This window comes from Microtus ochrogaster, chromosome 1 (genome assembly GCF_000317375.1).
Source record: "Microtus ochrogaster isolate Prairie Vole_2 chromosome 1, MicOch1.0, whole genome shotgun sequence".
NCBI classification, from domain to species: domain Eukaryota; kingdom Metazoa; phylum Chordata; class Mammalia; order Rodentia; family Cricetidae; genus Microtus; species Microtus ochrogaster.
The window spans coordinates 16360779-16381727 of record NC_022009.1 but is presented as its reverse complement, the minus strand read 5'-3'; the positions used below and the strand labels follow the sequence as shown (position 1 = coordinate 16381727).

The following is a 20949-nucleotide window of genomic DNA, read 5'->3' as shown; positions in this document are numbered from 1 at the left end:
TCTCTCTCTCACACACACACACACACACACACACACACACACACACACACACACACACACATTCACTCACTCTCCTTGTAAGCAAGATTCAGACCAAGTGATTTTACACTCAGTTCCGGATTTTACTTGCAGTAGTCTCAATTCTAATCAGCACGGATCAAGTTAATTGTGAGGCTCATTCCTGTGGTGGTAGATAGCATGAGATGCATGATGACAAACCCAGATGTTAAAGTCCTTAGAAAAATAATATATCAGACAATATTACAAAATTTTATTCCCTGAAAACAGAGTATAGATTTCTATTAAGGTATCTCAGAATACCATATATAGATTACTGGGAAATACTGGAAAAATGAAACTCCTATTTTGATAAACAAACAAACAAACAAACAAACAAATGCCCCTCACAAACCCCCATAACAATCAATAGCATTTTATACACAAATATTGTATCAACAATTGAAATGAACAGTTTTTACAAATTATTCATCATCAGCTGTTTTGGCAAAAAGATACATAATAAATTCTTACTTTTCTTTGTGAAAGAGAATTGGAAAATTTAGAAATAACTTAAAAGAACCCCCTACAAAGAATGAATTCAGTTCCCAGCATCTACTAATTCTCTTCTCATTCTTTTACCTCAAAGACCATCAATCACCAGAGATCGTTTTCCAAGTCAAATGGAAATTAACAGTACCTGGATTATAAAGATACTCTTTGCAGTTTCCTATAAAAATATAGAACATAATGACTTATACATTGCTTTCTAAAAACATTTAGAAGCTCAAGTGATTGTAATTTTTGTCTAAAAATATTAAAATTACATTAAGTCAGACAACATGAGGTGTCTGTTTCAAGGGCTTCTCAGTTCTTGATTGCTGTTACTTAACAGTTTAAAGTTATTTAATAGGCATGTTAATATAGAGGGATGTAAAAAAGGTGCTTATAAAAGGATGGATGTGCATATGACTATATATTTCTCCATGTATGTTATGACAGTTTGTTTGTGACAGGATCTTGCTGTGTAGTCCAGTATGGGCTGGAACCTGCTGCACAGCCTAGTCTGGTTTCCAACTTACAAACCTCCTGCCTCAACCTTCTGAATGCTAGGATTATAGGTATGTGACATGACACCCGGCTTTATGCAACAAATTTAAGCTTCTACTATATTTATAGACTAATGTTTTCTAAATTGCTTCCATTACAAATTCAGGTATGAGCACAGAAATCTGCATGTCCGGCGTTATTTGATATTGGAAGTTAATAGGGGAGATTTACATAGATTACAGGGATGGTATGTAAGCTTTTTATTTTTCTTTTATTTTTGATATTATAATTACATCATTTCTCTATTTCCTTCCTCTTCCCAAACCCTCCTATATACCCTTCCTTACTCTCTTTCAAATTCATGACCTTTTTTCATTAATAAATTATCAGTGCTTGATACAATTTTTATGATCACAGTCTTAGAAGTTATTATGGTAAAAGGCCTTTAGAGAATTAACACAGTTCTAAAAGAAGTGCTTTTGCAATTTAAGTTTCATGTGAATATTTTTTGTGACTCTCGAAACAGATAATAATAACTTATGAAGAAAAGAGCTCAAAGAACAGGGAAAAGTGAAATTAGTAGACCGTGTGTATATGAATGTTGATGTGTGCATGGGTGTATGTTAAGGCCACAGCACAACCAGAGGTGCTGTTCTCCAGGTGTCACATACTTTTTGTGTTGAGTCAGAGTCCTCCATTGCCCTGGAGATCAGCAAATAGGGAAGTCTACCTGCCCAGCAAGCCCAGAGATCTACATGTCACTGCCACCCCAGTAATATGACTTCAAGTGTATACAACAGAGCGCTGGCTTTTTTCTGTTTTCAAATTCGAGATCTGGAGATCAAACTGAGGTCTTTATCCTTACAAGACAAATGCTTTCCTGAGTGAGCTGCCACTTCAGCATGAAATCAACAGATATTAAAACTAGATGTTCTAATTTATTCTAGTCAAATTTTAATGGCCAATTATAAAAGAAGAACAAGAAAGAAATTTATAGTTAGTTCAAATATTTTTCTTTTAATGAGAAAGAGAAATCATAGCAGAGTAGCTTTAGGAACTTACTTTTCATCATAATGTTAGGAGTCTCACCTTCAACGGTGTGGCTAGGGCAGTACATGGGGCCACAGGCAGTGGGACCAGGAACTACTCTAGTGCATGAATTGACTTTGTGGAGCCCATTCTCTATGAAGAGATAACTTGCTCAGCCCAGTACAGGGTGTTTGGGGGAGGACCTTGGTCCTGCCTCAAAGAGGGGACAGTCTTAGTTGACTTCCCATCAGAGGCCTTAACCTCTCTGAGGAGCGGATGGGAAGTGGGGAGCCGAAAGAGAGGAGGGAGGGGGAACTGGGATTGATATGTAAAAAATAAATTAATTTAAAAAGTCTCACCTTGTTAGCTTCTTTTATTCTACTTTTTTATGAAGCTAGTTCTTGAGAGAGGTTAAACTGCACAATATTTATAGAGGTTGACTAAACATTATCCAAAATGCTTGGGAATAGAAGTACTTTAAAGTTTGGAAAATTTTAAGAATATTGAACATCTACATAGATACCTGGTTAAATATCTCTCATCGAGAAATCCAAAATGCTCTGAAATCTGTAACTTATGAAATGTCAATCACATAAAATATTTCTTATTTTTTTAGTATTTTAGACTTTTGTTTTTTGGGTTACAGATATTCAATCTGGCTCCTTTGACTCTTTTTATAAATTTCTAGGAATGAGATAATTGGTTAAACAAAAATTTTGGATTCTCTCTCTGCCCCCCTCCCTGACTCTTTATGTGCACATTATATAGACAATACACTTCATAGTCTCATGGCAATGCTATCGTAGTATATAATTTAAATAATAATTTAAAGCAGTAATGAACTTTATGGCAATATCTGTATTGTTTCAAGTTTTGAGAAGATTTCTAGTGAGGATATGCTTTTTATTCATGTGTCTTTACTGCATGAATTTGTTTTTTATAACGTCTCTTCTTGATTTTCAGTCATCTTATTTTCTTTTGCATGATTATAAGGGCTCCAGAATGATACTAATCAGATTTGTTGTGATAGTTTTACTTCAAATCAATTGTATTATCGCTGCACCTCCAGCTCATAATGTGGTGGCTGAAGTATGGCTTGCACTAAAATTTTCACTGACTGAATCTCTCAATCAGAGTCTTCTTTTCAAGAAAAATAGAATGAGTCAAGTCTCTTGCCAACCCTAAAATGGTTCCCTTAATTAAGATATATACTTCCCTGCTCCCATATCCACCCTTCCTTTATCCTCCCAGGGGTCCAGGGAGATGTCCCCAGCTAGTTCCTTGTGCAGCTGAGGAGAGGGAGCCTGAAATGGCCTGGTCCTATAGCCATACTGATGAATATCTTGCATATCACCATAGAACCTTCATCTGGCGATGGATGGAGATAGAGACAGAGACCCACATTGGAGCATTGGGCTGAGCTCCCAAGGTCCAAATGAGGATCAGAAGGAGGGAGAACATGAGCAAGGAAGTCAGGACCCCGAGGGGTGCACCCACCCACTGAGACGGTGGGGCTGATTTAATGGGAGCTCACCAAGGCCAGCTGGACTGGGACTGAAAAAGCATGGGATAAAACCGGACTCTGAACATGGCGGACAATGAGGGCTGCTGAGAAGCCAAGGACAATGGCACTGGGTTTTGATCCTACTGCAAGAACTGGCTTTGTGGGAGCCTAGCCTGTTTGGATGCTCACCTTCCTAGACCTGGATGGAGGGGGGAAGACCTTGGACTTCCCACAGGGCAGGGAACCCTGACTGCTCTTTGGACTGGAGAGGGAGGGAAAAGGGAGCGGGCAGAGGGGAGGGAAATGGGAGGCAGGGAGGAGGCGGGAATTTTTAATAAAAAAACAAAAAGAAAGGGACGGTGGAGAAAGGGAGGGGAGCTGAGAAAAATATGTAGCTCAATAAAAAGAATAGAAAATGCTAAAAAAAAACCAGAATGAGTAGTTGATAATTCTGAAATTTGGGCTACAAAATATCTAATTTTAGAATATTTATCATTCTATAATATGAAGTTCTAAGAGTGGTTTCATTGAGATATATTAAAATCACCAGAGGGGCTTGGTATTGATTCAGTTTGAATTGCAGTATTAATGCTACAAGGCATTTTTTAATCCTAAGTTTTCTGACAATTTGCATGCGCCACAATGCCTAATTATATGGAACAATTTTTTACTGTATTTATACATCCAAGGAATATTTAGAAGTCAAAGATACTTTCTGAAGCTAATGTCTTTCATTTATAATTTTGCTATTTCTTTTATTTCTAATTCCCTATCATTTCCCTATCTTTTAATTCACAGAAAATTCTAGGGGGTACCCAAGAGAATTAAAAATTCTATTTAAAAGATATAAACTTAACCTAAATGAAATGGTAAGTAAATATATTTTCAGTTGAGAATTTAAAATTTTATTAGTATAGAGTACAAAAGTTTAAATAAACAAACCCAAGTTTCATTATATTAATTGGAAACTAAGAAGAACTAAATGAGCATAAATATTTATTCAGTTGAAAAAAGAACTAGGCTGAAGCATTATGATCAACAGACCTGAAAAGGCAATCCCATTTAAAACCTTCATGTTACAGATAAAGAAAATGAACTCCATTGGTTCTCAGAAAGTTATAAAGTTGCAGGTTAGGACTTATTTTCAGTATTTGGTGTCTCAGTGCAATAATCTTACCTACTAAATGTTGTCTTTTCAACCAACTTTCAGTCTATAATTTTAAATGTTGTCAATGACTCAGTTAAAGGCAAATGCTAAATAAATAGCTTTTATAATACTTCATTAAACTGAATTAATAAAGATGTAATGAACTAATCTGGGTATTAATGTGAATTATTGGAATCATGTTTAAAGTCTCTGCATATACTTTCAATAAACCTCAAATTACCACACGTTTCTTTATGAGAAATCTACAAAACAACTTTCAGGAGATCACCCTGAACAATTTTTATATACTCAAAAATCAAAAAAAAAAAGACATAACAAAATTATAAACTGGTGTAAAAAAAGTGTTAATTAAAATATGAACTAGTAATCAAAATTGTGTAAAATATATATAATAAATTGTACGTGATAGAAAAATGTTCACATTACTAGGTGAAGAACATGGCATAGTTTATTAATAACAGTTAACATATTTTAAACACTTTGCAAAGGATTTTATAATCAGTTTTAAAGTTTTTAAAACACCCTTTGAGAGCCTAGGCAGTTTGGATGCTCACCTTACTAGACCTGGAAGGAGGTGGGAGGTCCTTGGACTTCCCACAGGGCAGGGAACTCTGCTCTTTGGGCTGATGAGGGAGGGGGACTTGATTGGGGGAGAGGGAGGGAAATGGGAGGCGGTGGCGGGGAGGAGGCAGAAATCCTAAATAAATAAATAAATAAATAAATAAAACACCCTTTGAGGCAAATATCATTATAGATTCATTTTATATTTTATAAAGGTGCAGAGATTAAGTAATTTCTGAAGGCATTAACATGACTATGGAGAATTAACTGTGCTAGAGTCCAATTGTGTTATATTCTGGAAAAAAAATTTGGTACTAAGATACCAGGTGAGGTCCAGACCTTGCCCATTAAAGGCTCCACTTCATAAAAGTTCAAATCCCTAGTTTGGCACTCGGAGACAGAGGCAGTTCAAGACCAGCCTGGTCTACCGAATGAGTTCCAGGAGAGTCAGGATTGTCTCACAGAGAAACCCTGTCTTAAAAAACAAAATAAAAACAAAACAAACAAAAGTATAAACACTTTTAAATATCCTTCATTTCAAAGCAATATGCAAGAGTTGATAATGGTCACTTGTCAGGTACGTCAGGTTCTAAAACTTGTATTATTAATGACTATATATTATGATAAGATATTTGAATGTACAGGAAGCAAATTTATAGAATGAAGCATAACAAACTTTAAGGTTTTTTCCCTTCCTTCCTCCCTTTCTCCCTTTCTCCCTTCCTTCCTTCTTTCCTTTCTTTCTTTTTCTTTTCTTTCTTTTTTTTGAGAAAAGATCTCCCAATGTAGCCTTGACTGTTTCTATGTAGATCTATCCTTGAACTCAGAGATCCACCTGCTTTGCCTGCGAATTCTGGGATCAAAGGCACCCCCAGCAGCAGTATTTTTCTTATGAAGGACATTTAATATGAATTATTTTTGGATGAATTTCCTATTTTCTAAAGTAAACATGCATATTACTTCTTTGTTTATTTGCTTGTTTGTTTACAAAGATAGTCTTACCATGTAGACTGGGAACTAGGTAGCTCTACTGGATGAATTCATTATATAGTTCCGGTTGGTCTCAACCCGGATACTCATGTGTTTATCTCCCAAATACTGCGATTTTGGGTATGGACCACCACAACTGTTATACATTCCTTCTTTAAAGTTAAAAAAAAGGAGACAAGGACATTTATAGTTTGTTTAAGTATAAAACTGTCAATTATATGCCCAATTATTTCTATTTTTTAAAAATGTATCTTCCTAGGTGTCAAATCTGATTTGAAACTTCTTATTTCAGGGTGGTGAGTCACTATGAGGCAGTCCTTGAGGGCCAAAGCTGTTGGTAGAAGGCTGCTTGTTGGTTCCTGGTTGCTTAGGCCCGAAATAATCACACAGAAACTGTATTAATTAAATCACTGCTTGGTCCATTAGCTCTAGCTTCTTATTGGCTAACACATAGCTCACCCCTGTTTCTCACCCAAGTTCTTTGTTTTTATATCTACCATGCTGTAGGTGATTACTCTCATGAATGGCTAGAGTTCATTTAACCTGGTACTATGATAACAGGAAAAGTGCCCCGCCTTCAAAACCCAACTCATCAAAGGTTCCAGGATGTAAACGTGCAAACTTTTTTAAATATTCATTTTAGAGGACAGTCCTTGAGAAGATGGAGCATCCAGAGTACTGTGAATAAATGGAATCATATGGGAAAATATTTTTTCAGGTTTAGCTTTGAAGGTGCCCTGAAGCCACTCCTGCTGTGATAAGAGGTGGTTGGCTAATGGCATCTTTCATATTTTCAGGAGAACTTGGCATCGTTGATTCAGTAGGTGTTCTACAATCTGTTTCAGCATTCCAAAAAACAGGCTGACAAGAGCTAGTTGTGTGGCATATTTGGAATCCCTACCCAGAGGCTCCAAGAGCCCATTGCAATGAGGGGTAGGAAAGCGTAATTCAGTGAAGGTCCCATGTTTCCAGATATGCTGAAAACTGTCAGGTACTTTGTGAGCATGAAAAGAAAACTGAGAGTAGTAACAGACAAGTGTGAAGTATACAACACATAATTAAAGTATCTAGGGGACTGAGGAAGGAGGACCTCAATTTCAAAGCCAGCCTGGGATCCCTGGCAAAATCTTATCAAAAAAAAATTCCTGACAGTTAAATTTAGATTGGTACTTAGTATGACTGACACTTAGGTTTAGTGATAACTGTAGTTCGATGCGCATTAAATGTTATAAGGAAATGGAGGACTGCCAAGCTGGCCATCAGGAACAGAGATTACCATCACATATAATGCTCAGCAGATATTGAGGCAAATGAAGAAATAAATTAATGTAAAATTCTGTGAAACAGAAGAATTGAAAATGACATAAAAAGTAGATTAAAATATATTATTACAGCCAGGTGTGGTAGCTCCCACCCCTAATACTGGCACTTGTGAGGCAGAGGCAGGTGGTTCTCTTGAGTTTGAGGCCAGTCTAGTGTACAGAGTGAGTTTCAGGGCTACACAGAGAAACCCTGTCTTGAAAAAAAAACCCAACCAACCAACTAACCAAACATACATATATGTATATATATATATATATATGTATTCTCATACACTGGCGCGTACATCGATATGCGTTTATTATTTTATTGTTCTTTGTTTTGTGGTCTGATGTCTAATTCTACTAACTGAGTAATGTCTAACTTATCAGGAAGAAAATAAGAGACCACCTTTCAAATCTCCAAACTGTTTCGATATTAAACTGGGGAAATAGCAAAAACAAATCAAAGCAAAAAAATAACAAAAAAAAAACTTCACAAAAATAAAACAAAACAAAAAGAACCCAATCTATGTCTTTAGAAAGATGGAAAAGCTGAACAATAATCAGCTAGAAAATAAACTAACTACAAATATATACAGAGAGGAGGCTGGGGAACCTGCTCAGTGGTTAAGAGGACTTGTTGCTTTTCCCAAGGACCTGGGTTTGATACCCAGAACTCATGTGGTGGTTCCAAAATATCCACAACTCCAGTTCCAGGGAATCTGATATGCTCCTCTGACCTCCGTGGGTACCAGGCACATATATGGTATACATACATACATAAAGACAAAACGTGCACACATATAAATTACAAATAAGTTTTAAAATATCTATAGATATCAGGCATTTAATATGAATTATTAAAAATAGTTTGGAGTGTTGAAAGAATGTCCACTGAATACTAATATACATCTGTGCTAGTCTAGCAATATCAGTATCATTTATTTTACGATATAATGAAATTTTGTATTTTTTATTTGAATTTTCTCAATATTTTTCTTTGGCTCTTTTCCTTCCTTCCTTAGTCAAACCATAATAATACAATGTGCCAACTGTTAGGTTATGACTTAAAAGAGGGTCTAGTGAATGTCAACTAGTTTTCAGGATATCTTGGGAAACATGGGTTTTACCCAGCTGCAGCAGTAGTATCACACTAAAAATAAAAGAAAGTGCTGCTTTTTGAAAATTATTATTTTGGTCCTTTGATCTTTAAAAGTCTTTATGAAGGCAGCTCTCAGTCTGAATTACAAAGAAGTAATTGTTCCTTGACCAATAACCAGTCTGAAATTCAGAGTCAGGATGAATTATTTATACAGAAGAAAGTACTTATAGTCATTTACAAAAAAGAAAAAGAAAGATTTTATCTCTTTGGCTGAGGATGTAACTTTAAATCATCTATAAAAACATGGAAGAAATAATATTCAACATTCATTATTTCAACCCAGAATATTTTCTAGAAACATGCCAGTTTAGCTATTTCATTATACCACTGCTACTACTAGCTTAGATCCAGGGAGATTTCCTGAAATCCTTTTAATAGTTCACAGGGCCAATTTTACTAACAATATTAAAGCATTATTTGCTTCTCCAACACTGACATTTGCATTGATGGCATAAAAGCAATGGTGGATTAACAGTATAAACTGAGCAAGTGAGTCCAAACAGGATAGTTATTGAATAATATGTACTGATATATATGCTTTTTAAAATCTAGTTTCATTTAATTTTGTCCTCAATGAAACAGTTAATATTAATTTAATTAAACAAATTATGTCTTCATTCTTGATTTTGATAAAACTGGAGGTATGAAATAAATACTTTTGTTATATGGCAAAGGACGCTGCAATCTCAAAATAAAGAAACAAAACCAAACTAGCTTTTTTTTTTTTTTATACAGAGAACATAATTCTTACTAGAAAGGATCAAGGGACAATTAACAAAGTAAGTTTATTGAGAAATTAGAAATCTATAAGATAAAATAGATAAATAAACAGTAAGCCTATTTTTCAAAAGCAAGTGAAAACATTTGCTGCCTCCCCGATTTTTTTTGTTTATTTATGTATTTGTAAAATACTAGCTCGTAAACAGAATTCAGAACTTTAGAAAATGTATTTCTGCAACTCTGAGATGGAGATCTTCAAATGATTAAAGAATTTTAGGATGAGTTATATATCACGAATAACAAAAACCCAGAGACAGATATTGGAGCTCAAACTGAAGATCAGAAAAGCAAAGCAATCAAGACAAAGCAATAGAGAGCTCTTACCTCGAAGAAATCCTCAAACTAAAGGAGTGCGCGTTCCTGTCTCATCTCATTTCTCTCTAGCCTGACTAGTGTAAATGATTTTGCTCAAATAACATGAACCTAAAAGAGGTCCTAATTCTGCATTTTGTTTGAATGTAAGATTAGGTACTAATATAGTAAAGTAATATGGCTTTCATGAAAATATTTCAATTATATTCTTTTAAACAACTTCATAAATTTTATTCAGCTATATATAAAATTATCTTCTAAATTTTATAGCACAAGGGAATACATTACTACAATCTACTTTACAAGGTAATGGAAAATTCAGATACTTGGAAAAGGAAAAAGATAACAAAATCATTCCTTAAAATATTCTCTTGTGAATACATTGATTTTTGTATTTTCCCCATCTTTTAGTCTTGTCATTATTTTCTACTTCATCTTCCCCTCTTTTGGTTTCTTGTTGTTCATCATAACTAAAAATTAGCACTGAGCTAAGTTGTAAATCATATTCATTTAAGAAGAGAAGGTTTCTGTAAAAGACATTCTTTTATCAAATCCTTTTTGGAAGAACATCATCATGGTAGAACTTGAGTGTGTTATACATTGCATACATTTTTTAAAATCAATTTACCATTTTCATTTTTTTGACATATGCACTATTTTATTTAGGGGTAATAAAAGACAAAAAAAAAAGAAAAAATTTGTTCTTAAATTTTTCTGCATTGCCACAAAGCAAAAGGAGTGGCATTCATTCCAGTAAGAATTCATTATTAGAAAATATCTGATACAAAAGAAAATACTGTCCTGATGAAAAAAATATTACATTATTCCACCAAATAAATATTTACTGGAGAGAATTATTTGATGGACAATGGTTATATTTTAATATTTGACTGTCATCATTGGACCATGTAGAGTGAACAACAACTATAGCCAAACCAAAACAGTATATTTTACACAGAGAATTTGTTTTTATAGATGGAAGAATCCTAAAGGATCAAAACTAAATCAAAGATATAATATGCAACACACACACATGTACACACACATACAATGTTAAAGTTTGATACTGCCATTACTTGGAGAATTGAGTCCTCATTATGTATGGACAATGTGTCATCTTAAATATTATTCACTATTAAAATTTGCAGAAACAAACAACCAAAACTGTATAAAACTGTTTGGTTTATTGTTATTTTTTATTTAATTTTTGAGATGTCATTGCTATGTAGCCTAGGTTGGTCTTGAACTCAAAGTCATCCTGTCATATCCTCTTTAGTATGGATTACAAATGTGTTGCTACCATGGCTGTTTTGTTTACCCAGTGCTAGGGGTGGACGACCCCACGGTCTTGAACATCTTAGTCAAATCTTCTACTATTGAGTTATATCCAAAATCTTTCATTTATGTTTGCACAATCATTTGAATGCATCAAAAGATAATTTTCCAAATATTTTGCACTCCTGCTGATGAACCATAACATTTAATTGTACTTTATTATAATTTGTAGTAGCCTATTTTGCTTTTAAGGGCAGTAAATACTGTCTATTAGCTCATTATTCCTTTCTTACAACTAGGAAACCAAGTCTCAAAACAGACACAAGACTCAGAAAACATTAAGCATCTTGTTTAATGTAGTGAGGCTTTTAAGGAGAAAAGTAAGCACTAGAATCCACATCTATTGCCAGGGTCAAGAGCTCTTTCTAAAGCTGATCATTCAAGACTGCATGGTATTTCTGATACAAAGAAACCTTGTTTGCACATTATTTCTGTATATGACACATTTCATGCTTAATCTGAAACATAGATGATTTCTATGGAGTTGACTAATATGCACTATTTTATAAACATCACAACCAAAAGGCAGTAAACACAGGAATGGCAAATTAAAAATGTGCCTTCAGTTCTATACAAAACAGCACTCTTTGCTTACTTCACAAATACCTCATATTGAACATGTTCAAATCAAACAGTAATATCGTTCCTCAAAGAATCCTTGAAAATTAGTTATTTTTCTTTTATATACTAATACTGTTAAACTGATATCAACCCTTTATCTTAAGTTAGAAACTTGAAAAACATTCCTTTTCATCTTCCTTTCTGTCCTAAATTTAATGATGCAGAATTAAGATAAGCACTTCATTCAGAACAGAGTTACGTGCCAAAGTCTATCTATGGTCTTGAAATTTAACTCAGGGATGAATAGCATGGGTGTAGGGAAGACATGTTTTAAAAAATCAACATATATTGAACACCAAATTAAGAAAAATTGCACAATAATGAAAAAATTTATAGTTTTTCTTCTTTGAAGATTTATAACCTCAATTTTTAATGATAACATTATTTGTTACTTATTTTGACTCCTATCTAAATACAATGATATACAAATGTAACAGCAACATCATGAAGATTTTCCTAAGGGTATTATCTGTCATAAACTTTAAAACAAAGCACACTATAACATCATTAATTTAGAGACAGTTTCTAGTCTAATGAAATTATAACTCACAAAACTGATAGAAAAGTCATAATTGAGGGAGAAAGCTATACTTGCTTTTAAATCTGGTGATAGAGAAAAAGGCCAGATTGAAAAACTGTTAGATTCTTAGAACAAATTTAGTATATAGCTTGATATCCAACACAATATCTCATTAAATAAGAAAGTAATCTCTGATAACTATGTTTCTTCACAAATGGAACTTGAAGGAACAGGTGAGTGATTTTTCCAGAGGTGGACGTAACAGGACTCAAGCTTGTTCAGTACTTTGTCAGTACACACAAAATAAGAGGTGGTAAACAGTGTCTGATCTTGCCTCCACCACAATTCAGAAACAGATGTAAAAAATAAAAACTTTGAAACTATCCCCCTCCCAAAGGTTGGCATTAAAACTTTCTTTCTAACAAATTTAGTTTTGTTTCCAAATAATAGGCAGCAACATTCCAAGTCGAGTCTGTTTGAAAAATTTTTCAGAATGATAGTAGAGAAGGTAGGTATGCAAGCCTGAAGTTTAAAAGGAAAAAAAAAACCATTTGTCATAGTATTTTGTTAATATTGCTGATTATTAACTAAAAATACATTTATCCTCAGAATAATTTAATTTTACACCCACATTGCTAAATTTCCTAAAAAAAAATAATAGGTCTACCACAAAGAAACACAAATTATATAACATGGCATTTTTGCCCATGACATAGGAGCAGATATATTGTATGAAATGTCTACTATCCTAATAAGATAATCTATGAAACAAGAGGTGGTAGCTATCATGTATTCCATCCATTTTTACTACGATTTTGCATGCAATCCAAACTTGACAAGCAGGGGAACATTTGTTAGTTTTCTCAGAATTTATTCTAGAGAAAGGTAAGATGCAAGGATCTGCACTTACTTTTGGTGTTGGACAAGAAGCTGTGGAGAGGCGAGATGTAGCCTGAGCACGGGGCGATTCTGAAGGAGTAGTGCTGAGGGAGGCTGTGTCTCGTGGGAGCACCTGAACACCACGAGAAATGATGGAATCTGGAATCTAAACAAGAATGACTATAGTTTAACATTATGAAAAGGCCACAGCATATAAAATTAGCACTCACATCTTTCTTGTTTTTGATTTTTGTCATTCTTTGCTGATGAGCACTCATACAGTTAGTGTCACTTATATATAAGTACATGTAATATTTGATTCAGACATTTATATTTTACATTTTTTTCTGACAAATAATATATTATGGAACACTTTAGTGACAAGTAGTCCAGTACTGTGGTTAGAAGGAAATATATGTTACTCAATAACTGGCTTTGTCATTTAATAGTTTGAATTCCTGAGCAAGATACTCCTATATTTTAAAATTTCATTTTCCAACATTTCATCCACTGTGCTTCTAACTGGCCTTTCTAGACATCATCAACTAGCTATTTGTCTTCTTTGACTTCCAGTTGGGTTCTTCTAGATGTCCGGGCCTAGCATGGGACAAGGATTAGAGGAGAATAAGGTTTGGTATTTATTCCTCTCAGTTCATCAGAGGTTAGATGTATCTTTCAACTACAAACCATAGTTCTGCTCAAATATATATAGCTCTTTCTCTGTATGGCAACAGAGTTCCTGGAATTGTCAGGGTCCCTTTTGTCAAAATTCAGCTAGAACCAGTAAGGGTATTTTTCTTATTTATTCCACGGAAATTCACAATGCCTTCTTGATTTCTCTAAATTCATTCCACATATGTCTGCCCTTATTAAAAATCTCAATTACTTATTTAGTGTGTTCTATCACTTCTGGTAGGACCCTGATGAATAAATCATTTCCAGCAACATTTTCTTTATCTAAAAAATGAGGATAATTATAGCATCTCGCTTCTTGGATTATTTTGATGTTTAAGCAAGAAAATATACATAAATTGCTTAGCAGTTTGAAATAGTAAATATTTAATAAATGTTAGTTATTAGGTTATATCTATGAATACAGTGAAGACAGATAAGACTGTTCTAAAAATGAAAAATAATGTAAATAATTTAAAATATATTTATGTTATCAAATTTATTTTTTTAGACTATAAATAATTTAGTTATTTTGTGCTAGAGTATTAGAGACAGATTACCAGTTTAAGAATAGGAACTTGAGGTTGTAAATATCTAGAAATACTTCCTACTTGGGATCTTGAGAGGCCACTAGGCTGGAAGTCAGGTAGGCAATTTTCACTATCCTTCCTGCCCTTCAATATGGTCCCTCTAGTAGCAGTTGGCTTTCAGATAGCCTTCCTCTCACCACACCTCAGCTCCCTGGGCACTCCTGCCTCTTAGTGGGGACCCAGCTTAGCTCTTCCCCATAGACCCACTCAATTCTCCCTTTTAGCCCATTCCTTGTGTCAGCTGCTGATACCTAGAAACATTCTCTCTCAGAGAGGCTATACCTGCCTCGGACTTAGGTAGGCAATATGTACTATTCTTCCTGTCTTCCGTTATGATCTCTCCATCTTAATCATGCAGCAGTAGCATGCTTGCAGGTGCCCTTCCTCCCACCTCAACCCCATTCACTCCAGCTCTTGGTACTGATCCAGAATCTACCTAGTCCTTTCATCCCTGTCTCTTCAGATACATCCTTTGTCCTACTGCAACCTATTTTTAGGAGCATCTCCTCTGCACCTCTAACTCCTTCTTGGGGCATCTGGCCTCTTGGTGTAGACAGGAACTTCTTAGCTCTTTCCCAAAGTCCCTCTCAAACTTGTCTCTTAGGACACCTCTATTCCTCTGCCACCCACCATTTGCAGATGCACTCTATTTCAGGGACCACACAACCAACACAGATGTCAGATCCTAAGAAAACAACAGTAACCACAGAACAAAACATCCATTCAATAAAGACAAAAACAAATATTAGCATTTTGAAAAACCCTAATCACCATATCCCAGATTTCTAGACACTGGGGCAAAAATGCACTGAACAGATAAGGCAATGAAATTTGACCAGAAACCAGTGACCCTATTCCAGTAGGCCCTTAGATACTCAATATAGCTGAAGCATAAGACAATGATTTCAAATTAGTAAATATGAATATGGTCAAGGACCTTTAAGAAGAAACAAATAAATCCCTTAGAGAAGTCCGTGAAAATACAAACAGTGGAATGAAATAATAAAAATAGTTTAAGAAGGTAATAATAGAATCACTAGTGAAATCATAAACTTAAGTAATAGGGATAAGAAAAATTTATGAAGTCAAACAAAATCTCAGAGGCACACCTTACCAACAGAATCGAAGACATGAAAGATAGAATCTCAGCAACCGGAGACAAGATATAAGGAATGAAATACATTAGTCAAAGAAAACATTAAATCTAAAAACTTTCAGGCATAAAACATCCAGGAAATCTGGGATACCATGAAAACACCAAATCTAAGGATAATAAGAATAGAACATGAAGAAACCAGGTTACAGGCACAGGAAATAGCTTCAACAAAAACCATATAAGAAAATTTTCCTAACCTAATGAAGGAGATGCCTATTAAGATACAAAAAACACACAGAGCACCAAATAAACAGGACCAGAAAAGAAATTCCCCATGACTACTACCACCACCACCACCACCACTACAACAGAACAAAGAAAGAATAGTAAAGGCTAAAAGGGGGAAAAGGCCAAAAGATCAAGGAACATAAAGGCAGATACAACAGGATACCATCTGATTTCTTCATGAAGAATCTGAAAACTAGAAAGGGCTGGATAGATGTTCTTCAAACTCACAGATCACAAATTCTAGCCCAGAGATTCCAACCTAACAAAACTATCAACAATAGTTTAAAATGCTCTAAAATAAAACCAAAATTGAACAGTATCTATCTACCACTCGATTTCTAAAAAAGTGTTAGAAAACTCCAACCTGAAAACGTTAACCATACCTTAGAAAACACAAGGAACAGATATTCCCAGGCCAGTAAATCCAAAGATGGAAGGGAGCCCCATACCATAATAACAAAATAACAGGACTCTCAACATCATCACACTCAATTCCATAATAAAAAGACACAGACTAACAGAATGGATCTGGATGTGAAACAGTATTTATTCCTCTCCTGCATTTGGTAAAGCAGAAAAGCGGAAAGCTGTAGGATCAACATATGAATCAAGTAGTTGCCTGCACAGCAACAGAGAAGTAAAGAAAGAACCATGTTCTTAACAGCTGCAAACAACAAAAACATAAGATAAAGGGAAGAGATCAAATGAACAAATCAGACATCAGTCTAACTCAAGATATGAAAGACTTCTGCAATCCACTACGTATATGTACTGATGGAATTAATTTTAAGATCTCCCATGTATATGGACCAGTGGAATTAATTTTAAAGTGGTTATATTACTAAAAGCAAACTTAAGTAAAATCTCCATCAAAATTCTTATAACATTCTTCCGGGAAATTGAAAAAAAATTCAGAAGTTTAGATAGAAACACAAAATACTCAGAATACTTAAAGCAACCCTGAACAAAACTTGCAATGTTTTTGTAAAAGCATCAAAATATTTGACTCATTATTATAAAGCCATAGTCATGAAACAATATGGCACTCTCTCAAAAACAGAACACAGACCAAAGGAAGAGCAAAAGCCAACTGATTCTCCACAAGGATGGCAAAAACACACTGGAGAAAAGGCATTCTCTTTAACAAGTAGTGGTTGTAAAGCAGGATGACCAGAAATATGAGGTGAAACTAGATTTCTGTCTCACCTTGTACAAAAACCAAAACAAGATGTATGGAGATCTTATGGTAATAACTGAAACTGTGGAATTACTAGAAAAAAGTTTTAAGATATAAACATAGAGAATGGGAGGCTGGAGAGATGGCTCAGTGGTTAAGCGCATAGGATCTTCTTCCAGAGGTCCTGAGTTCAATTCCCAGCATCCACATGGTGGCTCACAACCATCTGTAATGAGACCTGGTGCCTTCTTCTGGCCTGCAGGTGTACATGCAGGCAGAATACTACACACACACACACACACACACACACACACACACACACACACACACACACACACACTAAAAACCATAGAGAATGGCTTTCTGAATAGAAAAATTCAGGAAATAAGAGCAATATTTAGCAAGTGGGATTGCATCAAATAAAAAGCTGTTTCATAGCACTGAAGACAATTATAAGAACGAAAAAAAAACTTACAGAAACCGAATTTTGCCAACTACTTACTTGGTAATGGATTAATTAATATACAGTATACAGAACAAAAAGAATAAAACATTAAAGCAATAAATAAAAAGTAAAGATAAAATGAACACTTTTCAAATAAAGAGTACCGGATGACCAACAAATTTTGGAAATATGCTCAATACGTTTATTCATCAGAGACAAAACTATGAGATTTTACCACACTACAGTTAGAATATCAGAGAGAAAATTAACAGAAACCACATAAGAATGTGATATTAAGAATGAAAGAAACCCTTATACAATGTTCTTGGAAATATATATTAGCTCAAATAACCACAAAAATTTCTTTAAAATGAAAAATAGAACTATCTTATGATCAAGCTATATAACTTTGGCTCGTTACCCAGAAGAATCAGAAATAATCTGTATTGAAAACAGTCTTGTTTCTATTTTTGGCATGGCTGTGTCCACAGGAGCCACTTTCTGGGTGCCCATCAATAGATGTATAGACAAATAAGGTTTACACATACAGACATATACAACATATATATTCAAATTTTGTTAAGACACAGAGCCAATTAAGTGATTTGTAAGAAAATGGATGGAACTGCAGATTAGTGTATTAAGCAAATTGAGTAAGACTGGAAAAAAAGAAAACAAACATCATGGTTTTTCTCATTTGTAGAATTTAAGACATAAATGTAAAAGGTAGACTCAAAGGGGTGGGAAAAGAAATAAAGGGTAGCAAAGGGTGGGATAAGAGAGGTAGGTGGGGTGAGTATTATCAAAGCACATCATCTATATTCTTGAAAATGCCTCTAAACCTAAGAGTTTCTACAGGTATACTAAAAACAAAACAAAATGAAACATAAAAACCCACACTTTTAGACTAACTCCTCTTCACTTTCTAGCCTAGGTTCCAACAGAACCACTTCCTCTTTAATCCATACTACTCTATCTAAATTATATGGAAGTCATATAATTTAGACCAGTTTCCTTGATAGCCTTCACATGTATTTAGTTTTGTGTACATGTATCGTAAGATTCATGAGGAGAGCATAGAGGCCTCGTTATTGTTCTAAACTTCTCCAAAACATTTAATTTTCATTAGTGAGAAGAAATCTCTTATGTATCTCTGAAGAAACTTTCCTTTTTTGTCTTAAGATCAAGGTTTACTTGTCCTTATGACTTTGACTATGAAACCCAGCAGTTATTTTCAATACACAACACAACATTTCATCTCTGGGTTAAACATGAAAGAGTAGATTTATTATTTTCTCTTTGTTCCTCCCCTATTTAATATAAATTACACTTTATTCTCTTGAATAAGGTTTCTCACCCAAGTATGAAACTTCAGGGAACCTTACTTAATATGCTTTATGAAATAAAAGGAATAATTTTTAATCTTATCTTTGTTTTATTTTTATTATTTTTAAATCTTATCTTAATGAGGCCTATGCATTTCTGGATACTGATGAAAATTTTTTTTTTTTTTGGTTAGAGATAGCACCTTTATTTCCATTAGTTTTAAGACAAAAAGAACTTACCTAATAAAACTGAGAGGTAGCTATAGTTGAAAAGAATGAGTTGAGGGAGTGATAAAAACAATGTGTAGAGAACCTTAAACCTTTATTTCTTAATTTCTTTTTTATAATTTATCTCATTATGGCAGGACTTGTTTTCATAGTCCCAAGATGGCACTTCTTAGGATGCATATTTCTTCCTTCCAATTTATATTTAAACAGAATTTGTGGCTCAGTACTTCAAATAAAGTCGGAGCTGAGAACTAAAGCTTGAATTATGTCACCAGAAGTAATAACTGTGGTTAAATGAAATTAAAATGGTGGTTATATTAGCCAACTTACTCAAACTATGTGATGTATGTGGTGTAGTATTAGGAAGAGGATGTAGGAAATGCCTGCTCAGCAGTTAGTCAAAATTTTTGGCAATAAGTAGCAATCAGGTAACTGGTAACTGCTGAAATGTCAGTGCATTCATTGATCAAGTTTCTCTTTTGGAAGTTAAGTAGAACAAAATTACTTGGGAAAGTAAAGTAGTAATAATAACTGCAACTCTGCATAGTTTCAAATTCTATATGGCCTGTAACAATCTATTTGTATTTGCATTAAGAAGCACCAAGAATATTAAAGGTACTTTATTGACTGTTACCTCTTTCTCCTTTTTTCACTCTTTATACAGAGGCCAGTATAAAGAATAAAAGCATTAGATGCTTTGATAAAGGCCTCATCATTTACCAAAAGGAATAAAAAGTTTGACTGAAAAATAAATATCTGTTAAAGTGACAAAATGATCAATACTTCTACTACTTACAAAGGAATATTAAATCCTTAAATAAATAAGGTTCCTGTATCCTACAATGAAGACATCCACTTATACCATTTTGGAGCTATTTTCACATTAGTGCCTCTAGAAAATTAGGTCACTATAACTTATGGCTATTGTATGTGATAATTAACTTCTTTCATATGCACCTGAAATGATGGCAGTAAATCCTCACAAGAACTAAAGATAATGTTATTCAAATAATTAAGAGATTGCATTTTATTATTTTTTCATCATTTTTCACTTCATGTATGTTTGTATCTGTTCGTAGATATTTGTACATAAGTTCAAGGGCCCACAGGGGCCAGAAGACTTGGATCCACCTGGAGCTGGAATAAGAGCTGTAGTGAGCTATCTAACATCGGTGTTGGGAAGTAAACTCATGTCCTCTGGAACATGCCCTTAACTGCTTATCCATTTCTACAGCCCTCAAATCATTTTTGAGGATCTAATCTGATATTATTAGACTATGGTAGCCTATAATCTTGTTTATGAATGAAGGATTGTGCAATGACTTTATTTTAAAAGCTCAGAATGTTTTCTATAATGGTTATTATAACATTATAAGATATGAATACAAAAAGAAACCCTTCAAATTTGGCATTGCTAAAAAACATTCACGAATATTCATACTAATTACAATTAAATTTGCTATGTGTCTTTTGACTAACCCAATTTTATTTTCAACCAAATATGCATCATGAAGAGAAAATCTTAAATTATAATTTGATAGTGTTATCGTCCAAAAGACAATTATATACATATATGCAATTCTTAAGCACATAAAGTCAAATTTCACTTGATAAATTAGTTTTCATCTTCTGTTTTTGCTCTCCTTTATTTCAGATGCCCAGAATGAATTGAAATAGATTTTTAATAATTTTCTACCCATGGTCTCAATTATTGCTATTAAATGATTTGTATTTAAGAATATTAATTTTAAGTCCAATTTTCTCTGCTATTTTAGTAAAAAAAAAGTAGTTATCCCCATCAAGGTCCCATCAAAATTCTTCATAGATCTTGAGAGGACAATAATCAACTTTATATGGAAAAACAAAAAACCCAGGATAGCCAAAACAGTCTTATATAATAAAGGAACTTCTGGAGGCAT

At 34.1% G+C, this 20949-nt stretch overlaps 1 protein-coding gene across 15 annotated transcripts in view; it reads right to left on the bottom strand.

Annotated features, from left to right (window-relative positions):
* The window catches only part of Gphn (gephyrin), a 351545-nt gene that overhangs the window by 126390 nt on the left and 204206 nt on the right, over positions 1-20949 (bottom strand). For all 15 annotated transcript variants that reach the window (XM_026779610.1, XM_026779623.1, XM_005343244.3 and 12 more), the window contains one exon: positions 13241-13375. In XM_026779610.1, coding sequence (XP_026635411.1) covers positions 13241-13375 — 135 coding nt within the window. The remainder of the gene's footprint in view (positions 1-13240; positions 13376-20949) is intronic.